Here is a 23,831-nt window from a genome sequence, read left to right as displayed (position 1 = left end):
TAATTAATATATATTTATAAATTTTTATTTTTTTTTTTCGCGAAGAGAACTAATATTTTAATAAATAATTTTAAGTATTAAATCTATTTATATATAAAATATTCTTATAAATACTCTCAGAGTATTTTCTGTTTTATAGATAATATTTTATAAATTAATCTTATTTTTAATTTATAATCTTTTTTTAGATTAATCTTTAGATTAATATTTAATTATAAAAATAAATAACTTATTATTTTATTTTTTATAAATATTATTTTAAACTTATAAAATTATTTTAATAATATTTTCAGATTTATCTTTTTATAGACAGATTTAATTATTATTATTTATAATTATTTAATCTCTGATTTTTTTGCAAGAAACTCTATTATAATAATATATTATATCTTGATTTATTATCTTTTATAAAATCTTAAATAATATTAATTAAACTCTATAACAGAGATCTCTGTTCAGATTTATAATATATTTAATATAATTTTTTTTATATTAGATATTATAATAGTAATTTCTTTATAAATCTTATAATTATTTTTTATATTTATAAAATTTATTTTAAATATTATTGTGATAGGATCTACTTGTCAGGGTAGAAAGCCTGTTGACTAGGTAAGGAATCAATCATGAAACACTGTGTATTTGTTTAATAATAATAAAGATAGTCTATATCCATAAGATAGACTGATTCTTGAAGAATCAGTAGCTTCTTATAAAAAGATTAATATTTTATAAATATCGGAGAGATATAGAATTACTATTAATAATCTTATAACTCTTATAATTACTATAATATATTATCTTGATAATCTTTATCCCGATAGCTGGATTATTTTATTATAAATAGTACTTTTCTTTGCTGGGACAAGCCATCTGGCTCGGATATTAAAAATAGTCTTATATATTCCTGATTTGGAACAGTGAGGATCTGATAGTAAAAGATAGAGAACTCGCGGGATATATAGTATAAATAGAGTTATATACTATTTCTATATAGCTTTATAAGTATTTAGTTATTTTTATATAAGTGAATCTTCTGCGAAGAAGTATAAATAAAAGAATCTCTTATATTATATTTATATAGATAGATTCTCTGCAAAGAAGTATAAATAAAAGAATTTTTTATATTATTTCTTTTTTTTCTTCTCTTCTGCTTTATAATTATTATTTTTTTAGTAATTTATAATTATTCTCTTTATATTTCTTTGTTATTTTGTGTAATTTTTATTATTTTTATTTATATTATATTACTGTTATTTTCTTCTTTATCAGATATTAGTCTTGTTCTTAATTATTTCGCGATAATAAAGAGAATAGTATATTTTAAGCAGAATATTCTTATTAAAGCCTGCTATAATTTCTGCATGCACTGTCTGAGATATATAAATAATAATTTTGATTCTAAGAAGAATACTCTGTATAATATTAGTTATTTATTAAATATAAAAATATCTATTCTATATTATTTTTATTTCGCGAGAAAGAAGATTTATAATCCTGTGAGTTTTATATATTCTATATTATATATATATAATTTACTAATATTTCTTAAGTCTGCAACTGGTCTGCTAGAAAATATTTATAATCTTATAAAGATTATTAAATAGACTACTCTAATTCTAAAAAAAGAATATTAGAATAATAATATTAAGTAGACTATTTATAAAGAGATTTATATTCTTATAAAGATATTTGACAGTATAAAGAGTATTTATATTTATAAATTTTTATTAAAGAATATTAAGACTATCAAGTATATAAGTTTTTATTATAATTAAGAGATAAGATTTTTGTGATTTTATTATTAATATTTTATTAGAAGTTTACTATTAAGTATATTAAGTTTATTAAGATTTATTATATTTTTTTAATATAGTTAGTTTTTTATTCTGATCTCTGCACCTTGCTGAAGAATTATTATATTTATAAAATAAGAATACTATTATATTTACTATCCGATAATTTAGAATATATAGATTAGATTTCTACTCTATAGAACTTTCTTAATTTAGTAAGAGTTATAATATATATTTAATATCCGGATATTAATAATAATAAATTAACTTTGGATAATAAGAATAATATTATTAAATTAATTATAGATTTCTGTATTCTTCTTCTGAAGTCTACTTTTTTTATAAATATTTCTAAATTATAATAAAAGAGTCTGATTATTATTATTATTTATCTTATAAATAGATAATAAATATAACTAAATATATTTAAGTATCTTCTGCTATCTTATAGTAGAATAATTTTATATTTATTAATATATTTAATTTATAATAATATAATTAATAAGAAATATTAAGAGATTAATATTTCTATAGTTTATTTCTTAAGAATATAAAGAGATTTATTAGTGATTATCTTTTATTTTTTTAATATATAATATTTTTTATAGTATTTTTAGTATTATTTTATAGCTTCGGGTGTATTTTCTATATTTTTACTAAAAATTTATTAATTATATTTACTTAATTATTCTTTTTATTTAATTAGATAGTAATTCTGACTGTTATAATATTAATAATCTTTAATTTTTTTAACTTTCTATTTATCTTTGTTGTCTAGCTTAGATATTAGAAGCAGTTTTTTATAATCTTTTTCAGTATTCTATAATTTTAATAAGAAGATATAGAATATATTATAGATTTGTCTATATTTCTCAGATAAATATAATTAATATATCTGAGATTTAATATATTTAAGAATCTGAAAAAGATTTATAAATTTTAAAATCAGCTTTCTTAATTCTTTGAGTTGTAAGTTCTAAGTTAATAGCTTAATTAGATTTTTTTTTTTAAAGTAAAATAGCTTTCTGCGCTTATTATAATATTTTTTTTGTTTTTTTATAGCTATTTGCTATATTTTTTGTAGCTGTTTTCTTATTTCTCTAAGTTTCTTAATTTTATTCTGTATTACTGAGACTTCTCGCTGTTAAGAATTAATCTTAATTCTAATATAAAAATCCGGCGAAAAATTATAAAGAATATTATAAGATAATTGACCTGTGATTGTATTATCTGTGTTATTGTAGATAAATTAAGTATTTAAAAGAATTAATAGCTAATTAGTATTATACTGGCTGGAGTAATATTAGAGATAATATTTAAATATTTAATTTATCTATTTTGTTTAGCTATTGATTTGAGGATGAAACACAGTTAAAAGTCTTAAGATTATATAATTATTATAGACTAAATTTAATCAGAATTTACTAATAAAAATTAATTCTTAATTAGATATAATCTTATTTAAGAGTCTGAAGATTAATTTAATCTATTTATAAAATAATTTAGCAAGATTTAGAGCAGTTATTATAGACAGAATAATAAAGAAAAGATAGTATTTTAAGAATTAATTAATAATAACTAGAATAGTATTAATAATTTTTCTATATTAAATAATAGAAGGCAGCTCTGTAATAAAATCTATTATTAATTTAATAAAGAGATATAATAAAATTAGTAATAATTTAAAATTATTATATAATTAATACTTTGGAGCAGTAGTTTCTTGATATATTAAATAAATTTAAATATATTTGACTATATTATATTATAATTTATTTTAGTAGAACTTTCTGCGTAGCAGTGCTTCTATTTAAGTCTTTTTAAAATATTTTATTAATAGATTATTATAATATAGCTTAATAAGTATCTGATATAGTATCTCAGAAGAGAGAATATAGTATTAATTTTTAAAATAGATATAATTAATTATTTTAATAATTTAATACTTTTAATCTGATTACTTTTATTAAATAATAGTTTTTTGCTATTATATCTCTAGATTATTATTCTGTAAATATAAGATTATTTCTTGAAGTTTGGAATTATATATATCTAAGTATAAAACTTCTGCGGTATATACTTATAATATTATAAATTAGAAAATAAATCTTTCTTAAGATAAGTTCTCTTAAGCAGTCCAGTCAGCTGTCTTTATACTAGCTTAATTATTAGGATTTTTTAAGCTTAATATAATATAGATATTAAATTCAGAATAATCCTGTGTATTTTAAGATTTAAACTAGATTTTTTCTTTGATAAGATTTTTTATTATTAGAAATAATATATCTATAAATCGCGCTTGAATTAGAATTAATAGTTTTTCTTGAGAAGTAGATTCTGCTTAAGATTCAGAAGATATTCTAAAGAATTTATCTGCTAGATTTGATTTCTCTGTTCTATATTTAATAATAAAATTATAAAAAATTAGACTTATAAATTATTAAGCTTATCTTCTGTTAATCTGGGTTTAATATATAAAAAATTATAAGTTTGAATAGTCTAATAGAATCTTAATTATTTAAAGAGTATTTTCTAAATATTATTATTATTATTTAAAAAAGTAAATAATAATAAATAGCTCTTAATCTGGAGTATTATAATTTAGCTCAGCGCCGGAGAATTTATAAGATTAGAATATAACTAGATAAAATATATTCTTGATATTAGATTAAAATAGAATATTATTTATCTTTTTTTTTAATATATTAGTTTCTAAACAGCAGGGTTTTGTAGAATTAAAATATATTAATAAAAATACTTATTAAAAGATAATAATCAGGCGGCGGAAAGCAGTTTATTTAATTAAAATTAGATAAATCTTCTCTGACTTCTATTTATTAATTATTTTATAAAGTAAAGAAGTAAGAGACAAGATAATATAAGAATAGTCTTAAATAAATTATTAGTAAAAGTTACAGAATTCAAGAAAGATCTGGATATTATAATAACTTTTAAGAATTAATTATAAAATAATATTGTTTATTTATTAAGAATCTATAGATACTCTGTCAGAGTTGATAATATATTTTAAAAATTTAACTTAAGATTAATAAAATAAATATTTTAATAACTTTATATAGAGCTGTACTTCTTAAAGTCTCTTTAAAATTTAATAAATATATTTTATATAAGATTTTTTATTTAATAAAAAGATGAGAATATTATTCAGATATATTATATAAAAGTTATTGAGAAGTTCTTGAAATATAGTATATATATAATTTTAAAAAGTTGCTGAAGTATTAATTAATCTAAATAATATAATTATATATTTAAAATAGCTGTATTAGATATAAAATACTGTCTTTTATTTATTATTTTTCTTAATATAGATTTAATAGTATATATTCTTAATATTAATTTTTAAAAAGTAGATACTTCCCGAAATCTTGTTAAGAATCTTTAAAATAAAAGATAAGAAATAATAATTTTTAATAAAAATCTTATTAAGATCTCTATAGTCTATATAAAGATATAAATTATTATTTTTCTTAGATATAAAAAGAATAGGGGCTCCAGCAGAGCTTTTTAAAGATTAAATTTAATCTAGTTTTAGATTTTTTTTAATATATTCTTATAGAATCTTAAGTTTAGCTTTAAATAAGAGATATATTAAATTATAAGAGAGTATTTTATTAGATTTAATATTAATAGTATAATTCGCAGGGTTATAAGAGAGTAGTTATTAGAAGAAATTTATAGAGAATATATCTTAAAACTACTTAAGTTTAACAGAAATTATCTTAGAATTTATTAATAAATTGCGAGATTCTTTTTCTGATAGCTAGATATCTTTGAAGAGTTTAATAATAATATATATTTTTACTAAGTTTTAAATTACTTTAATAAATTAAGTAATAGAAAGTAGTAAAATAGATAATATACTAAATTATTACTGGCGATTTTATGCTGATAAAATAATATATAAATTATAAAATATAGTTATTAAAAGTAGTACAGAGCTGTCTTTTAATTAAGAATCCTAATTAATTCTTATATAATATTATTTAAAAATATAGATATCTTCTCGCGAATTAATAGTGATAATAGAGACTTTTTATATATTATAGATAGAAATAATAATTTAATTAATAACTTTAATCTTTGGCGCAGTAATTAGAATATATTAAAGATTATAGACTTTAATAAACTAATAATTAATAATATTTACTTCGGCGCAGCTATTCAGGTCCGCAAAGGTTTTAAGACTGTTTTAAATATAGATAGAAATATAAAAATAATATATAATCTTTACTATAGATAAAGAAGTTAAAATTATAGAATTTATTCTAACTTCTCTATTTTTTTCTCTGAATTTAATAAAAATTAATAGATTTTAATAAATTAAATTTTTTTATTTTTAATAGAATATTAATTCGCAAGATATTAAATACTTTTATATATAAAATATTATAATTAATTACTATTCTTTCTAATAGGATTTTTTCTGTAATTTGGGATATCTTTTTTAATAATTTTATTAGTAATTTCTTAAAAGCGCTTGTGTGGCTTATAATTACTAAATTAATTATTATTTTACTTATATTTTTCTTTATTTTCTTATAGTTTATAATAGTAAGTAGTAATAGTTATTATTTTATTTCACTTCTCTGATAGATAGAGAATATACTCTTAAATATAATAATTTAGATCTGATAATAGTTTAGTAAAGTAAGATAAGATTTTTTTTTTTTCTGCTTGGCGAGGAAAGTATTACTTTAAGATATTAAAATAAATATAAAACTCTTGCAGATTCTGGCTGTATTACTAATAAGCCTGTTTAAATTAAGTTATAATATTTAATTAAAAAATAACAGTATTTCAAATTAATATAAGAGTCTAATCTTTAAATTAAAATTATAATTTCTTAAGAAATTATCTCTTTTCTGAATTCTTATTATTTATAAAATAATATTATCTTTATTTATATACTAGATCTATATAGTTAATAGCAGCAAGAATCTTATATTTTTTTAATAAATATTTCTTGAATATATCTTTAAATATATATTTTAAATTAATAATCTATTCTTAATATTTTTAAAGATTGAAGTTTAGAATAAAGTAAGAGATATTTTTAAATTTAATTTTTTTCTTTTTTTTTTCTGATTTAGGGGAGGATTAATAATATCTTAAAAAGATTTTATTTAAAGAGCTATTTCTTTAAAGATAAGCTATTCTTCGCTGTAAGTTAATAGCTTATTTTAATTAATAAATATAATCTTCTAGCTGTTGAATCTCTTTAATAATAAGAATAATATTTAATAAGAATTCTAGATTAATTTAATTACTAAGTACTTTTATTTCTTTATTATTTTTAATAGATAATATCTTTCTTAGATAGTCAAAAAAAGAAGAATCAGAATATAATAAAATCTACTTATTAAAATAGAAAGTTTATTAACTAGATAAGAAATTAATTATAAAATATTATATATTTGTTTAATAATAATAAAGATAGTCTATATTTACAAAATAGACTGATTCTTGAAGAATTAGTAGCTTCTTATAGAGAGATTAATATCTTATAAATATCAGAGAAATATAGAACCACTATTAATAATCTTATGACTCTCACAACCACTATAATATATCATCCCGATGATCTTTATCCCGATAGCTGGGTTATTCTATCACAATTATAATCTCTTCTAATTAAATATTATTATTATTTAATAATCTTATAAAAATCTTCGCGGGTATTATTAATTATTCTATAATTTTTATTAATATTATAAATATTAGATTTGCTTCTATATCTATATTAATTAAGATATTAATTTTTTTAAATAAATTAATCTTATTCTGCGCGAGTGATTATTTTTATAATCTTAGAATAAAATATATTATAAAAAATATATTTACTAGCTTTTTATAATTTATTTAAATTATAAATTATTTCTCAGGATTTTTATTTTTATATTAATAATAATTCTTTATTATATAATTTTATTTATTATAATTAAAATATTTTATTATTTTTACAGATATTAATACAGAATCTTGTAAAATAAATATTTTTAATATATTTAATTATAAAATATTTCTTTATAAAAATCTTTTATAATAGTTCTGATTATTAAATTATTTTATTTAATTTATAAATAATAATAATTTTTTTTCTTATATATAACTAGTCTTTTTATTTTACTAGTTAATATTTAATCTTAATTTTATAAGTAATATAATCAGATTCTGTTTAATAATAGAGAAATCTGACTACTTATAGATTTTTTATTTTATATTTTATAAAAATAATTTAAAAAATAAATATAATTATATAATATTTAATTTTTATATTTTATAATTTAGCTTTATTTTTATTTTTTTTAATATTATAAATATACAAAGTTTTTTTTTTTCTTGTAAAAGATTATTTTTAGAATTTATAATTATATTTTTTATTTATAATTTTTTAAATTATCTAGCTGTATCTTAAGAAATTTATAAAGATTTATTTAATTATTTTTTTAAAAAAGCTTTATAATTTTATTTTTTTATAAATTATTAAGTATATAATTTAAATAGATTATTATAATTTATACTTACTAGTTTTTATCTTAGTTATTAATCTTCGTGATAAATTCTTACTAAATAATAAATAATTAAAAAATAATATAATTATAAATATTATAATATTTATTATTCTATAAAGAATATATATATATATTAGTCTTTTTTAATTTTATAAATAGAATATTAGAATTACTCAGAGATTTATAAGTTTTTTTATTATTTATAAAAATTTCAAGTCTCTGCTCTAATTCTATAATTTATTAAAATATATTTAATTATTTATAAAAATTCTTAAAAAATAGTAAAATTATATTTATTTTAATTATTTTCTTTATAATAATTTCATGATTAATCTTTAAAAAATCAGAAAAATTCTTGCAGATATAATATCTAATATTTTATATAAATATAGTTTTAACAGATTATTTTACAGATTTTAAGTAATAAGATTATAAAAGATATATATAAAATAATATAAAGAAAATATATCTATTATAAAATTAAGATAATATTTATATTATTTAAAATATTATTACTAGTCTTCTATCTAATTTTTTTTATAAATATATCTATTTATAAGAATTCTGCAAGTTATATATTATACTAATATAATCACTTTATAAGAGACTATCTTCACAGTATAAGTATTTCTTGTGATATATTATATCACAAGGATTATAAGGATTACTATCCTTACAATATATTTAGATTAAATAATTATTAATTTAATTATCTTTATTATTATCTAAAAATATATAAAAAGAAGCTTTTTAAATTAAAAAAATATAATTAAAAAAGAAATTAGTATTTTTTTTATTATTATTTATTAAAAATAATAAGAAAATTTTAGTTATATTAATAAAATTAAGCTTTTTATAAAATTATTATTCTTATAATAAAAAATATATATAAAAATATATAATTACTACTCTATTTTAGCTATATATTTTAATTATATTATAAAATATTAAAAAAATTATATATTAACTACTAAATAAAATACTAAGAATAAATATATTATTTTTATTTTATTATTTCTTTTAAATCAGATTATTTTTAGATTTATAAATAAAATATAGCTTAAAGAGCTATTAATAAAATTAGAAATAAATTATAAATTATATATAAAATAATTAGAAAAAATAATTAGATTATTAGAATAAAGACTAGAGCAGATTAAACAGATTAAATAGATTAAATAGATTAAATAGATTAAATAGATTAAATAGATTAAATAGATTAAATGGATTAAATAGATTAAATAGATTAAATAGATTAAATAGATTAAATAGATTAAATAGATTAAATAGATTAAATAGATTAAATAGATTAAATAGATTAAATAGATAGAATAGATAAACAGAATAAATAGAATATATTAAATCTATATTATAATATTATAGCTCTTATAAAAGATTCTATAAAAGTTCTTTATAGATTTTTTTTATAAAGATCTACTTTTTATCTAAGCAGCTCTATTTAAAAAAAGAGACTATTTTATAACTCTGGGCTTCAGATATAAATTTCTGTTTATTAAATCTATTAAAATAAATAAAATATAGCAGGCGTGTTAGCTGTATATTAAAATATAATAAATTGTAAGACATCAATCTAGGGGAGTTGTTGCCACTGAGCCAAAAGACTAACATTACCCGCAGTTACCTGCGGACCCCTAGAATCCCATATATATACTCAGGTACACCCGGGAGGAGGTGTCACCCTTGTAAGGATGCATCCCGCGGATATCATCCCTTACAGTAAAGTAAATATTTTTTAAATAACTTTATATCTGATTACTAGGGGCGGGCCGCTATACCCGATTTTAAATTGAAATATTAATAATAAATGACCATTGCAGAAGGTCTCTAGTAACAAGGGATAACTAGTTAGGGGAGGGGGGGTTGATTAGTCACTATCCAAGGGGGATAACTAACTACTAACTACTATCTACTACTCCTCTCTCCCTCTTCTCTTCTTCCTCTTCTCCTCTCCATTGTCATCGTCATCGTCATCGGCATTCCCAACTTCGGTGGGTCTGCTCTCACGATGATGAAAGCAGTGGCCCCTCGTCAGCCGTGAACACTACTGAACCGAAGTCCTGCTGGTTTCCCCCCCACCCCCCGGAGTGGAAGTGGGAGCAACACCCGCCCGTTGATCGCCGCAGCCGGTAACCGCGAGCGCTCCCGCCCATGGTTCGCTCCAACTTGTCTCACATCCCCCTCCGCCGACCCCGAATTCAGGATCTCGATCCAGGAGCAATGGTTGGCCGCGTTGGGGTTCCCCCCAGCCAATGGCCTCACCCTTAGCCCCTCGCCCCTATATTTCACTGATCATCCGGAACAACTTGGAGTTAACATGAGACACGTCTCTGACAGCAATAGCCAGCAGCCATGATCCGTTGGTTGATATTAGCGTGTTTGGCTTGGCCCGGCGCATTGGCTGCATACAACCAATCCACCGAGTTCCCCCAGGCCGATATCGACAGCGGGGCCGCCCTGAAGACACTGGCGGATCAGGCGCTTGGGAATATCAAGCAGGAGTCGCGTAACCTGAACACCAGTACATGCCGCTTCGAAACCGCCCAGGTGCGCAGAGAATGGTATGTCTTCTACGGACTTTACATTGAGGAGATGCTCTGTTAACTATTACCTTCCCCCAGGCGTGACCTATCGCTGGACTCGCGAAAAGAGTTCACCGATGCCGTTCAATGCTTGCAGAACCGGCCTACCAATATCTCTGCAGAGGCGAAGAAAACCTTCCCAGGCGTCCAAACTCGATATGATGAGTTTGTGGCAACCCACATCAACCTGACTGAGTATATTCATGTTAATGTAAAGCATGCGCCCCAATCCGACGTGGCTACATAACAGTTCTAACATAATAAGGCCGACTTCCTCGCCTGGCACCGTTACTTTATCTATACATTTGAAAAGGCGCTCAGGGAGGAATGCAACTACTCCAGCACCCTCCCATACTGGGAGTGGGGATATGATGCCGAAAAGCCCCAGGACTCAGTCCTCTTCAACGGGGATGCCTACAGTATGGGGTCCAACGGAGAGGCCTGGAACCGGACGACTATCTTCTGGGCAAGTCAGAACATGACCATCCCGGCCGGGACGGGGGGTGGCTGCGTATCTGCGGGCCCCTTCGCCAACCTTACTGTGAACATGGGTCCCATCAATGCACCTGGCGAGCAGCCAGTCGACTACAAATTGGAATACAATCCGCGCTGCTTGCAACGGGATGTGAACCCGACTGTGTCAGGGACGTCGGTAGCATTCCGCAACTCCACTGAACTGATCCTCTCATACGAGACAATCGACTGGTTTCAAGGCGTTATGCAGGCAGACAAGCGATTTACAGACCCTGATGCGCCTCGCTCATTCGGGGTGCATGGAGGAGGCCACCTCACGGTTGGAGGCGTCCTAGCAGATATCGACACCAGCCCTGCGGAGCCGATGTTCTGGATTCATCACGCGCAGATTGATCGCATCTGGACAATTTGGCAGGGCCTCGATCCGGCCAAGCGGCGGAATGCCATCTGGGGTACCCACACCCGAGCCGATATGCCCCCCTCGGCGAACATGACATTAGACGAAATGCTTGACTTTGGGTTCATCTCCACGCCTCGCGAATTTGCGACATTAATGAATCCCCTAGCCGGACCTTTCTGCTACTACTACGAATAGCCAGTTGTACCTTATATCAGTGTTACAATATGTTTCTTATTGTTAATTAAATACCTTCGGTTCTAAAATTTTACTCATACCATGGCCGTAATCCAGGGATATCATCAATCTATTCAACCTCATTATAGAAACTATTTCTTGGACCTTGGAGAGTCATGACGCACTTCATTTTGGAGGATCATTCTTGGCTGAATTAAGCTTTTGATCCCCATGCCACTCGAGTCCCTCTTGAACCCTCGTCAAGTTGGCATCATTCGATCATCGGCTCTCGGTAACCAATCCTCCATAGGGAGCCAGTATTCGTTTTCCGAGGTTACATTGACCTTTCGATCTGAGACCCGGCGGGCAAACCAGAATCGCAAGTACATCCGTCAAAATAACCGCCCGTGTCAATCGCCAGCCAGCCAGCCAGGAGGAAATAGAAGGCTTCTAATTGGCCAGTCACGACTCTCGACGTCTATCGCGTAATCTATTACTTCTGCACTACCTAACGCCTGAGGTAGTACTATCTCTGAGAGAGATCTTAAGTCCTCCCCACTTCTTCTTTCCATAGGTGGCTATGAATTCTGTCGCACTTTTTTTCAAGATCATGACGAAAGGACTCATAAATCAATTTTGAATCCGGATCTTGAAGGTCTCTTCGGTGGCCGCTACTTGGTCAGTTGTTTGACACAAACGCTTCTTGAGCACCAGTAATCCAGGCAGGCAGGAACTGTCAAGAATGGGAATAATGCCTCTCACGAGCGGTCAGAAGAAACTTGATATTTTAATCATGATATACCAACTAGCCTGGCTGTATATATATACTAGATAACATAATAACTGAATAAATATTTGATTTATATGTATAATTTATTTTATATATCTTTCAAGTATTAATCTTTATATTTATACTATTTTTATATAATTCTAGAAAATTTAGTTATTAGTATCTTTAATCTTATATTAAATATCTTTCTAATATAATAAACTATTTAAATAGTCTAATATATACAGTGATTCTGCCGGCAGAATAATAAGCTTTTGAAATTGAAAATCATTTTTACCCGATGGCGGCTATAGCTTGCCGTACCCCGTACATACCACGGAGTCCCTACTGCCTATACTCCTGCTGCTTGTATGCGCTGACCACGGCACTCCCGGATGCGACCTGTCGGATCCTGTGCTCTACCGTCACCCGCACCAGCACGTTTCCTGTTGAATCTTATCTATTGTGTTAGATATATATCACCAGCGCTATGCCCTCCCCATATGCCAAAGACCAGCCCTCCGGTTTCATCAACCGCATTGAGCGCATCGCAGTCGTCGGGGTAGGCTCAGTCCAAACGCAGAGAGGCCAATTTCGTTCTGGAACATCTCCCACTGACCGTTTCCCAGGCCGGAGGGTCCATAGGGCAGCACATTGCCTCCGAGCTGGTCAAAACCGGCAAGCACACGGTGACCGCGCTGACCCGACCGGACAGCAAGAACAAGCTGCCAGCAGGGGTGACCCCCGTGTATGTTGACTACAACGACGAATCCTCCCTCGTCGCAGCCCTGCGAGGCCAGCAGTTCCTCGTCATTACCATGGCCGTCACCGCGCCGCCCGACACCCAGTCCAAGCTGTTTCGCGCGGCCGCCAAAGCCGGCGTCCCCTATGTCATGCCCAACGGGTACGGGTCGGACTTCACGAACGACGCGCTCGCGAGAGAGACACTCAGGGGCGATGTGATTCGCAAGCTGGTCAAGGAGATCGAGGACACCCAGGTGTGTTCGTGGATCACGCTTGTGTGCGGGTTTTGGTACGAGTTCAGCATGGCCAGGGGGGAGGAGTGCTTCGGGTTGGACACGCAGAAGAAAAGGCTCACCTTCATGGATGGCGGAAACACCAAGATCAATATCAGTACCTGGGAGCAGTGTGGCCGTGCGATCGCGGGCCTGGTCAGTTTGAAGGAACTGCCCGAGGACGCGAACGACACGAGCCCGACCGTGAGTAGCTGGAAGAACAAACCGCTGTATACGGCCAGCTTCCTGATTAGCCAGCGGGACATCTTCGAGAGCTGGAAACGAGTCACGGGGGATCGGGACGAGGACTGGACGTTCCGCGACGAACCCAGTCACGAGCGGTATGCTCGGGGTCGGGAGCGCCTCCAGAGCGGTGATAAGATGGGCTACGTGCAGATGCTGTATTCCCGGCAGTTCTATCCCAATGGCGATGGGGACTTTGGGGCAAAACATGGCCTGGCGAATGACCTCCTGGGCCTGCCCCGGGAGGATCTCGATGAGGGTACGAGACGCGCCAAGGCGCTGATTGAAAGCGGATATGCCTATCACTGAGCCACCAGGGCTCCTCTCATAGTACGAATCATCATCGAGCTTTTTGTAGCCCGGGTCCCGGAGGGGGGCCAGAGAGGGTATCATCGTAGGCCGCCATTCCACGTAGAGTGAGTGCATCATCGACTTGGCCCGGGGGTGGTTGGTTCCCACCTCCGACGGGCCCGGGAGGTGCTGTGCAGACCCATGGTTCGGGGCGGATTGCACGCATGGCTTAAGAACCGGCCTGCCGCTTCTCCAAGTGCACCGGACCAACACTACTAGGACTCACTCGCCGGACAATATTTGTACTTCCACCATGAAATTTCTCCTGCTGACCGCGCTCCTCAGCGCTCTCATACACGGTTCGCAAGATGCTGCTGTTAAAATCTTCACCCGAGCCCGGCACTGACCCCAACAGCCCATCCAGGCCCTCACCCCCAGCCCGACCCCGTCCATTTATCTCGCCGAAGCGCGGTAGCCAAAAAATGCGCCAACTCGGTAGGGCTGATGAAGCGCAAACGCCACGCGATGCGGCGCCAGCTACTGGCCCCGGGGCAAGTCACCTACGGGGGCACCAACCACACGGCAGAGGCGAGTGTGCCGTCCTACGACTTCCTGAAGAACGACACCTGCATCCTGACCCCGGAGACTAGTCCCGGGCCCTACATCTACCCGCGCAGTGAGGTGCTGCGCCAGAACATCACCGAGGACCAGCCCGGGGTGCCCTTTGAGCTGGACATCGGTCTCATCGACATCCATACCTGCGAGCCGTTAACGAATGTGTTGATTGATATCTGGGTATTCCTCCCCTTTCCCTTTGAGCGGAAAGCATGCGTTTCCTAATAGATGACAGCACTGCAACTGGAAAGGCAAATACAGCTCCTTCACGGGCCTTAATCCTGATGTGACGTTCCCGGAACAATATCTCGAGCGAACCGGCAAAAAGCTCCAGGCGTCCAGTGGGCAGGGGGATACCTCAGTAAGGACCCTCCTCTTGCCATAGTAGAAGTATAACCGAGCCGCGCCACCAGAGAGCTGACAGGATCGAATGAAAAAAGTTTCTCGCAACAGACAACACCACTTGGCTCCGCGGGATGTGGCCGACCGATCGGAATGGAGTGAGCAAATTCAACACAGTCTACCCGGGCTTTTACGTACGGACCACCCCCCCCCGCAATATACTACTCTTCATCAAATGCTGACCTTGAAGACCGATCGTGCTGTGCACGTTCACTTGCAAGCCCACACCAACTGGACCCTAGCGAGCAACGGCACCATTGCGGGAGGGAAAACAGTCAGCACAGGCCAGATCTTCTTCCCGGAGGATGTATCGGCAGAGGTGATGTCGGTGCAGCCGTATGCCAACCATACTCAGACTACTCGGAAGCCGGTCAACCTGGATGGTGTCTACGTGACCGAGTCGGAGAGTAAGGATACTCCCATCCTGCGCGCCTGACATGTACGCTGACGTCGCCGTAGCGGGGGCCATGACCATTCTAGATACCGAGCCTCTCGACGGGAAAGACTATAAGAATGGAGTGCTGGGATACATTACCTTCGTATGTAAAAATCACTGCAAGGGCTTTTCTTTTCCTTTGCCCCCCCCCCCCCCCGGCGGAAATACTGACACCTGAATAGGGCGTCGATACGACGGCAATCCACGACGGCAGCACGAAGAACCCAAGTATATCCGTCCTACTTCTGTTAGTATCTGGGCTGAAGCTGACATACATGAACAGATCCTAAAATCAGTGCCGTGCCTTCCGCTGCTTAGAAGGAAAATTTTCATTCGGTTTGGTGGTTGTACAAAGCAGAACGGTTCATAGTATGTAGGGCAGGTGGATCAGGGCCGGAGCACCACATTTCATGATAGGGTTGAAAAGAACAGCCTAGATCCAGCTCTGTTTGTAGAGATGGATCTAGACGCAAACAGTGACAAAAATGAGAAGATCCTAGAATATCAGAATAGACAGCAGGGTAACGGGTTTCACCATAGAGATAGAAAAACAAGGAAGTGAAGAGGGTATAAATGTACCCCACTTACCAGAAATCTAGGAATGAAAGATATCTATCTGCTCTGTGAGCATCTATATGATCTTAGGGTTACCGTCATTGAGAGAGGTGACCGGAAGATTTGCTGTAGGATCTAGATATTTCTAATTCTCCATATTCTATAGATATTAGATCATAGTAGTCCTGACTCTTTACTATTACCGGTGCCGGTTGAATATAGATGGGAATTATATATGGGAATTGGTCTGTAATAAAGATAATAGACGCGGAGTCTGCTGTAGAATCTGGATTTGGTATTGATATGTATTAGAAGCTTAGAGTTAGTCTAGAGTCTTTAACCTGTGTGGCTTTGATCTATACAGCTTTAATGTAGATGACTTTAATCTGTGTAACTGTAATCTAGATAACTGTAATCTAGATAACTTTAATCCGTGTAACTTTAATCTGCATGGCTTTAACCCGCGTGCCTTCGATCTATATAGCCTAATATCATATAGCTTAGTATTATATCTTTGCCCTACACGTCTTCTAGTCGACCATGATCGTCTAGTCCCCTAGTAACCTTTGGCTACAGTCCACCCGACAGGCTCTTGGGAATGGAATGAGACGCTATATTCCCGCGGTCAGTGCAGATCCCAACTAGAGACAAAACTAAAACTGACTTTTCTCCCGTGCACGTGGGGCAGATACCGGATGCATCGAGCTTGTGGTCTTTGCTAATGATAAAAGACGGGTCATTGGCAGCTTACAAGAGCGAGGGATCAATCTGCATGTCCCCGAGATTAGTACTTGGCAGATACAGGTGCACTGGCCAGCGCTTGTGAAGCAAGCAAGGGTGCTGATTCTATTAGCAATACCAGTATCAAATATGCTATGAGGTTGGTATGGAACTGTGACAATAATGAGAACCATGTGCTTCATATCTCTCTACGGTAGAATCCAATTGCGGAAACTGCTCCCAGAAGGGACACTTTACGCAGAAGAGCTAACCACTAATGTCCAACCAAAGCTTGCTGCGCAGGTGCATATCTGGTCCCATGCGGCTTTGCAGCATCGATAATTCGCCGCATCTCTTGCTTTTCCTCCTCCGTCAGGTCAACGTCCCGGGAGGCCCAGTTCTCCTCTAAGCGATGTACTTTTGTTGTCCCGGGGATCGCAATCATGCCTTGCGCAGCAACCCAAGCAAGTGCGATCTGGCTGATTGTGCAACCCTTCCGTGTGGCGATCCTCTTGACCTCCTCCACAATTGCCTTGTTCTTGAAGAAGTTTTCGCCTTGGAATTTCGGAACTAGTGATCGATTCGACATCATTAACCCCTGCTGGCGCTGTGATGAAGGTGCCGGATGAGGACGATAGCTACTTACCTTTCCGACGGAAATCATCCGGCGCAAAGTCGTCAGGGCTGTTAAAGTCGAAGTTGTCGACCAACCAGCCATGGCCAAGAGGGCTGTAAGCGACATAGGTCACGCCCAGCTCCTTGGCGGTGGCAATTAGACCGTCGGTCTCGTGTAGGGTCTCGAAGGCCGAGTACTCTGCTTGAACAGCGTCGATCTTGGCAACTATTCATTCGTTGAGGTTAGGAGCCGCTTAGTGCAGATGAGGGGAGGAATAGGAGATGCCCACGTGAGCTAGCCTTGCGGAGAGTTGCAGCCGAACACTCAGAGAGGCCAATGTACTTTGTCTTTCCTGCCCTGCGAATTTCATCCAGAGCTGGAATGGACTCTTCGAGAGGAGTGTCTATTGCCGGTCAGTAGGTGAGGAGAAACTGTAACTGTGGCTTACGAACTAGGATCAATTCGATGTAGATAGTATAGATCAGGAGTAAAGCCCAGTCTTTCAATGCTGCCGTCGATGTATTCCTTGATGTGGGAAGCGGAGTTGGTAACAGAGCCGTCTCCAAAGACGTTGAGTCCGCATTTTGAGGCAACTATCAACACAGTTGTCAGTATCTGTGAATTTTGACCATGTTGACATGGTTACACACGGAAGATCTTGTCGCGGACGTCGTGTTTGCGGATGAAGTCTCCCAGTAGCTTCTCATTCACGCCGGCTCGGTACACGATCTAAGGAGTCTTCAGTCAGACCTGGTGTTCAATGCTGTAGAGAGTTGATGAGAGCCCACAGCAGTATCCCAGAAGGTGCATCCCAGTTCAATTGCTTTCAAAAGCACCGGTTCAGCTTCTTCAAGGGAGAGATTTGTGCCCAAGCCGTGACTAAGACCCATGGCACCGAAGCCAGGAGAGGGGACTTGGAGCTTTCCGAAGGAGAGAGTCTTGACCATAGTGGCAGGATTGTGTGTTGCACTGGAAGGAGAATTGATTTGGAGTAAAGTCGGAGAGCAAAAACAGTATTCTGGCGGGTGATGGGCAGGTATTTATATGTCCTTCATTGGAACTCAAGGACACTGCGAGAGACTGATCATACGAATTGTCTCCTTCACAGTGGAATTGGCTCCATTCTGATGGAGTTCAAGTGTGGGCCAAGTCGCCTGCATGAAAAAACGTTGTACTGGGTAACAGAACCCAATTGCCTGCACCCTGCTGACACCCTGTACGGAGTAGAGTCTCGTCTAGAGAGTAAACTCCTTTATATCCGGTAAATCCGGGCGGACCCGAGGAGGCCCTTTCAGGCCTAGCGCATCTGCGGGTGTCAGCAATTAGCGCCGGTTCCACCCGGTGATGTCAGGGCAGACACAATCCTCCGAAATACACTACTAGTCCGAAGATGAGGCCGGCCTGGAACATTGAATAAAGGATACCAATATGCCAATATTGCTTATCCGGGATCCAAGGTCGAGTGCGAATTGAACCAATGGATTGGGGGCTATAGGTCTGTCACAGCCCAAGAGGATGAGAATGGCGGCCAGAATGACAGCGAAGCCGTTCACCGATACCCAGCCACCGTCCAAATATCACCACTAGGCCAGGCTGATAAGCCCAAATCCACTGTCCCCCCAACTATGGCCAGCCGAATGTTTCATGTCAACAACCTGGAACGCTCGCTTGACTGCCATTAGGGCACGTCTCACACTACCCAGGTTTCGTGCCCTCTGCATTGTTTCAAGCCTCTCAAGGACAAACCGGCGATGATCTTCGGTGTCCAATCCCACATGCCCTAGAATGTAGAGAGGCCAGAGGAGCGTAGCCCGATCAGGGAGGACGGATATTATGTTTATGATGGCAGAGGTGAGGTGACGCTTGTCTAATCTGTCAGGAAGCTTGACTTCGGCGTCATTTCGAGGACTTCGGCGTCCACTAAGGTAGAGTAGCGCAGCTAAGCGCTTGGCTTCAGCAATCTGGGCGAGATCGGCTCTGTCCTCTGAGTATCGGGGGAGAGTCTGGCTGAGCGTTGATATGGAGGAGGCAATTTCTGTCACCTTATCCATGGGTGTATTAAAGAGACTGGATTTTGTTCTGGTTCGGTTGGGCTGATGTGTCTGTGTCAATGATTATGGGACAACTCAGATAAGAGGGAGTTCCAAGGAGTGATACCTTCAGTTTGCCAGGTTGTGGAAGGTCGGACACATCATCTATAAGACTCATGAGCCTGCGCGAGCAGCCCATCACTGTGTCGATCTGGGACACCGGTTAGACAGTATACGGTAAATGAGAGAGGTGGTAGAAACCTCATCAAGGTCGTCACTATCTGACCAGCTGTGCGTGATTCCATCACGCTTTATGGTCTGAAAAGCTGTCCGACTCATGATTTCATGAGCGACGAAGTACATCTCGAAGAACCTTCGTAGAGAGCAGCTTCCACTTTTGTTCGAGGGGACGCGGTATAAGAGATCGAGGCCTCCATGAAGATGTGTTACCCAAGATGGGTCGCAGTCATCGGATATCTGGCATATGGGATTTGTCAGTGGAATTTATGTCAAGCGAAACTGCATACTTCGTCTTACGTCATGAAAGCACAGCATTAGCACAGTTGCGATGACTCCATCGTCTATCTCACCAGTACAGATGGCTTGCTGTAATCCCTTCAGCGCCCTATCTTTGTAGACCAATGTCTCTTTTACGAATCGCGTATCGCCGAGGAGACTGAACTGATTCGATGCAACCGCCAATAGCGCATTTCGAAGCGTCGTATGGCAAAATGAGAGTGGAGTGATAAGCGTGATGTATGGGTTATTTATTGGACTCAGGGAACAGTTGGGCCCAATTCCGTGGATGAAGTATTCCAGGAGATAGCTTTCCACTTCAGAGTAAGCCGCGAGCGGGTGCCCAAGACACGACGTTGGCGAGGGTGGTTGAATGCGCTGCTCGAAGGTGGCGGGTGACAGTTCGCTTAAAGCACTTGTCCGCCGGTCCCATTCATCAGCGCCATTGGTGAAATCCGCACAGGTCGTGTTGAGAAAGATCCACCGCCCCATGAACTGGTTCAGGGGGATGCCATGGAACTCAGCTTGGGCGTCAAGCGACGATGACTCGCCGAGTCTTGGATTTCTTGACCACGTTCCTATGACGACGAGTGACCCGTGGTTAGTGGACAGCTACCCGAACCTCATCGTGGAACTCACCTTGCCGGCCGAAGCTGATTCCCCGTTGGAGAGCATCTTCCCGGAATATGAGCCGTAAGCTACGCTCACAGGGGAGATCTCGTCGCTCGCAGCGACGGCACCGGGGTTGCTCCTCGGTACACTGGACATGCTGGGCTGCATTTAGGCAGAAGTCAATCGTAGGCTCAAGTAGACCTTGGCAGATCGTACCTTTGCATTCTGCGCAGCCGGTCCTCCGACGATTTTCACGGCGGGTGCGCTGGTTCGATAGCATTGGGGTGGTTGAGATAGTGATGAGCAGGCGAAGTGACAGTGCAATAGAAGAAGTTGGCTGCAATAATAGGGGGGGATAGACATTGCTGTGGTGTGCGACCGTGGGAGGGAAGGGAAGGCAAACGACGATCCGCCGCCCGTGCGGGGAAACGGAGGAAAGGCCCGGCGCTTACCCGTTCCTATCATGGCCTGGACTCTCGGGCCGGGCCACCAATCTAGGCTCGCGGCCATGGAAGCTTGGCCCATCTTCGGCCCACTCCGGAGCGTTCTGGCGAGATCCGAGAAGAACAAAAGCGTTGGCAGTGTGCACTTGTTGGGAGATCAGTGGGGACCTCAATGTACAATTTACTCCCAGATACATCATATCTCAGAGAGTCCATTATGAGATGATATGAAATAAGTGAAATATAGCGTATGTAATGCTGATGACGGAAATGAATACTGCTGACAAAGTAAAAAAAAAAAAAAAAAGCCTCTCAACCATGACTTATGTTGTATATCTGAAGGTCTTTTGCTGCAAATCGGTCCTATCGGCAAACGCTCCATCCTTTTCATCTTCCTGAACTGCCCCCGCCTCCGAGTCCTCGGCGTGGAGTCGTCGGTTAAGACGGAGCACCAAAAGCCAATAGCCTGCCATTAATCCCACGCAGATACAGTAGCAGACCAACATTGCAACGAATCCGCCAGTATAAGCAGGGGCCTGGCTGGCCCGAAATGTCTGGGGGCCAATAAGATTGCCTTAGAGACATTTAGCGACTTTAGATCGAGAAGGAAATAGGAAAGCGAATGAAGCTGGATAGAGATCTGAAGGAGAGAGGGAGATATCTTGAAAGGGCAAAGCTTACCCACGCCATATCCAATGTAGAGGATGGAGTACTGTACAGTCTTTTTTGTATGGCCTGCCGTATTGGCCTGGGCCATTGAGATGCCTGTGCTATTGGTGAGAATGGTCATGTCGCAGGTTTTATAGGGCACTTACCGACTACATAAGGCCCAAAATAGGTATAGAGCTAATTCAACATGGTTAGCGAGTGCGAGGCTTAATGACAGATCACAGAATCATACCAAATATATTCCAACCATCTGGCCACCAATATTCGTTCGTAGGAGGGAGTAGACCAACGCCGAGCCAACTATAGGCAGACAGCATGCAATCATTGTGACAAGACATCGACGATTGGTCCATCTTGCGGCTAGCCAAGAAAACAAAAACGCTGCCAAAGTCGACATGATTCCGGTGGGCATGTTAAGGAGGGAGGTATTTACGGCAGAAAAGCCTAGATCGTCGATAATGATGCCGCTGAATGTGGTAAGGCCTAAAGAATCAGCAACCATTGCGCCTAGACGAAGAACGCATCCTACCTCCGTTTGGAATGTTGATTGCAATGTTGAAGAAGAAGAGGGTCCAGGTCTTCAAGTCAAGGATCGCTTCCAGTGCCTGGTCCAACTTCCATTCTCTGTTGATGATCCCTGTCTTATTCTCCGCTAGCCGTTGGATAGCATAGTACTTTTCTTGATCCGTCAGGAAGAAGGCATTCATGGGAGAATCTGGCAGCCACACAATCGCCATAATGGACCACGCAGCAGAAATAGAACCTGTTTCCATTAGTAGCGATCAACACACGCCGCTGTTGTACTTACCGACAATCAAATACAAATACTGCCATGTGGCTAAGGGGGCAGAGTCTGGAATATGCCCCACCACCCATGAGAGAAACCCATTAATGACGGAGCTAAACGCTGCAAAGACAATGGCATTTCGTGGGGGTTGTTCCGACTTTTTGTAGAATCCGGCGATAATCAAACTGATCGACGGAACGATAATTGCCTCAAGGCAACCTGCACTTGTCAGTAGCATATTTAGAGAGTGAGGGGGGGTGGGGGGGGGGGGGTTCGCGTGAGCCATACCCATGAAAAATCGCAGAGCCATAAGTCCACTCCAGTTCTTACATGCAGGGATCAAGAGAGCCATGCATGACCACCCAAGCGAGCACGAAGATAGGTATTTTGCCGATGGCAGACGTTGCACGAGGTATGAAGAGGGTAGCATTCCGACGATAGACTAGCATTAAATGGTTAGCGTAGTGCGTTGAAAAAGGAATAGACGCCATACTCCAATTGAAAGGATCGATCCCGCCCAAGAATATTGCTGTCCGTGAAGGTGTAGGTCTGGCCAAAGTTAGAATCATTCGAATGATTCGATCGCTACTATTACCTTCTTCCAATCCATAAATAGCCGCAGTGCTGATAGCCACTTTGTCCACTGCACCCAGGGTCGCTGTCAGAAGCAACTGCGCGTCGGTCTTTAGTATCCTGTTCCCCAGTTGATCAATTGCAGCCTACCATGGGAACCAAAATCCAGTCCAGCTTGCGGATCAGCCTTTTCTCATCTTCTGGCGACATGGGCGGGTACGTCGAGCTTTGCGCAAGATATTCCGCGGCCTGATCCATGGCCTTGGAGGGGCCCATCTCTGCGGGCGGGTAGGACGGTAAAACCTCCGTCGCTGCTTGTTTGAACTCCTCCATGGCGAGTGAGTGACGAAGAAATTCAAATTCCCTCGGATTGGCGAGCAGAGCGGTATCGGGCGCTTCGGGGGATGTGAGCAATATATATTCGGCCCGACAACTAGGGCTCAATGCTGGTGGCAAGGTCGAAGAATGTTTCTTGCGCCATAGTTTCTTGGCTATCAAAGATATGACAGGGATGTGGGCGAATGACAGAGGAGAGATCGAATTCTCTCGAGCTGCCAG

General features: G+C 36.4%; 7 protein-coding genes across 7 annotated transcripts; 4 read left to right on the top strand and 3 right to left on the bottom strand.

The window, feature by feature from the left end:
* Positions 1-1,364: 1,364 nt before the first annotated feature.
* On the top strand, positions 1,365-1,607 carry BO70DRAFT_288124 (uncharacterized protein; the record flags this gene model as incomplete). Its single annotated transcript, XM_025539271.1, has 1 exon — positions 1,365-1,607. One exon carries the CDS (start codon positions 1,365-1,367, stop codon positions 1,605-1,607), a length of 243 nt encoding a protein of 80 aa, XP_025401022.1.
* A 9,095-nt stretch (positions 1,608-10,702) lies between these two features.
* Positions 10,703-12,008, top strand: BO70DRAFT_333244 (tyrosinase family protein; the record flags this gene model as incomplete). The annotated part of the gene is made up of 3 exons (XM_025540968.1): positions 10,703-10,911; positions 10,972-11,143; positions 11,198-12,008. The coding sequence occupies 3 exons, from the start codon at positions 10,703-10,705 to the stop codon at positions 11,999-12,001; spliced, it is 1,185 nt and encodes a 394-aa protein (XP_025401021.1). The 3' UTR covers positions 12,002-12,008.
* Positions 12,009-13,115: 1,107 nt separating this feature from the next.
* BO70DRAFT_360500 (aromatic alcohol reductase) lies at positions 13,116-14,335 on the top strand. The gene is made up of 2 exons (XM_025542792.1): positions 13,116-13,311; positions 13,379-14,335. The coding sequence occupies exons 1-2, from the start codon at positions 13,240-13,242 to the stop codon at positions 14,315-14,317; spliced, it is 1,011 nt and encodes a 336-aa protein (XP_025401020.1). The 5' UTR covers positions 13,116-13,239; the 3' UTR covers positions 14,318-14,335.
* A 277-nt stretch (positions 14,336-14,612) lies between these two features.
* Positions 14,613-16,070, top strand: BO70DRAFT_394801 (intradiol ring-cleavage dioxygenase; the record flags this gene model as incomplete). Its single annotated transcript, XM_025546491.1, has 8 exons — positions 14,613-14,658; positions 14,715-15,094; positions 15,150-15,275; positions 15,355-15,450; positions 15,507-15,723; positions 15,776-15,855; positions 15,935-15,980; positions 16,036-16,070. 8 exons carry the CDS (start codon positions 14,613-14,615, stop codon positions 16,068-16,070), a joined length of 1,026 nt encoding a protein of 341 aa, XP_025401019.1.
* Positions 16,071-17,223: 1,153 nt separating this feature from the next.
* BO70DRAFT_386085 (putative aldo-keto reductase (YakC)) lies at positions 17,224-18,840 on the bottom strand. Its single transcript, XM_025545793.1, has 6 exons — positions 18,432-18,840; positions 18,294-18,372; positions 18,096-18,236; positions 17,933-18,046; positions 17,674-17,868; positions 17,224-17,597 (listed from the first exon to the last, which is right to left on the bottom strand). Exons 1-6 carry the CDS (start codon positions 18,588-18,590, stop codon positions 17,302-17,304), a joined length of 984 nt encoding a protein of 327 aa, XP_025401018.1. The 5' UTR covers positions 18,591-18,840; the 3' UTR covers positions 17,224-17,301.
* Positions 18,841-19,226: 386 nt separating this feature from the next.
* BO70DRAFT_333236 (fungal specific transcription factor domain-containing protein) lies at positions 19,227-20,699 on the bottom strand (the record flags this gene model as incomplete). Its single annotated transcript, XM_025540967.1, has 4 exons — positions 20,211-20,699; positions 19,935-20,150; positions 19,770-19,884; positions 19,227-19,678 (listed from the first exon to the last, which is right to left on the bottom strand). Exons 1-4 carry the CDS (start codon positions 20,679-20,681, stop codon positions 19,227-19,229), a joined length of 1,254 nt encoding a protein of 417 aa, XP_025401017.1. The 5' UTR covers positions 20,682-20,699.
* An 868-nt stretch (positions 20,700-21,567) lies between these two features.
* On the bottom strand, positions 21,568-23,638 carry BO70DRAFT_311533 (allantoate permease; the record flags this gene model as incomplete). The annotated part of the gene is made up of 10 exons (XM_025540185.1): positions 23,424-23,638; positions 23,296-23,371; positions 23,194-23,249; positions 22,989-23,142; positions 22,722-22,919; positions 22,443-22,676; positions 22,146-22,396; positions 22,060-22,090; positions 21,926-22,009; positions 21,568-21,818 (listed from the first exon to the last, which is right to left on the bottom strand). Exons 1-10 carry the CDS (start codon positions 23,604-23,606, stop codon positions 21,568-21,570), a joined length of 1,518 nt encoding a protein of 505 aa, XP_025401016.1. The 5' UTR covers positions 23,607-23,638.
* Between the last annotated feature and the right edge of the window lie 193 nt (positions 23,639-23,831).

This window comes from Aspergillus heteromorphus (assembly GCF_003184545.1).
Source record: "Aspergillus heteromorphus CBS 117.55 chromosome Unknown BO70scaffold_7, whole genome shotgun sequence".
Lineage (NCBI taxonomy): Eukaryota > Fungi > Ascomycota > Eurotiomycetes > Eurotiales > Aspergillaceae > Aspergillus > Aspergillus heteromorphus.
The sequence above is the reverse complement of the archived record's forward strand: the minus strand, read 5'-3'. Positions and strand labels throughout refer to the sequence as shown.

Excerpts from the sequence above, each read along its gene's own strand:
- BO70DRAFT_386085 (XM_025545793.1), bottom strand. The coding sequence starts at position 18,590 with ATGGTCAAGACTCTCTCCTTCGGAAAGCTCCAAGTCCCCTCTCCTGGC. Across the intron at positions 17,869-17,932 it reads TCTCCGCAAGGCTAGCTCAC|TTGCCAAGATCGACGCTGTT; the intron begins GTGGGCATCTCC and ends ACGAATGAATAG. Across the intron at positions 17,598-17,673 it reads GGATGATTTCCGTCGGAAAG|TTCCGAAATTCCAAGGCGAA; the intron begins GTAAGTAGCTAT and ends ATCGATCACTAG.
- BO70DRAFT_360500 (XM_025542792.1), top strand. The coding sequence starts at position 13,240 with ATGCCCTCCCCATATGCCAAAGACCAGCCCTCCGGTTTCATCAACCGC. Across the intron at positions 13,312-13,378 it reads AGCGCATCGCAGTCGTCGGG|GCCGGAGGGTCCATAGGGCA; the intron begins GTAGGCTCAGTC and ends ACCGTTTCCCAG.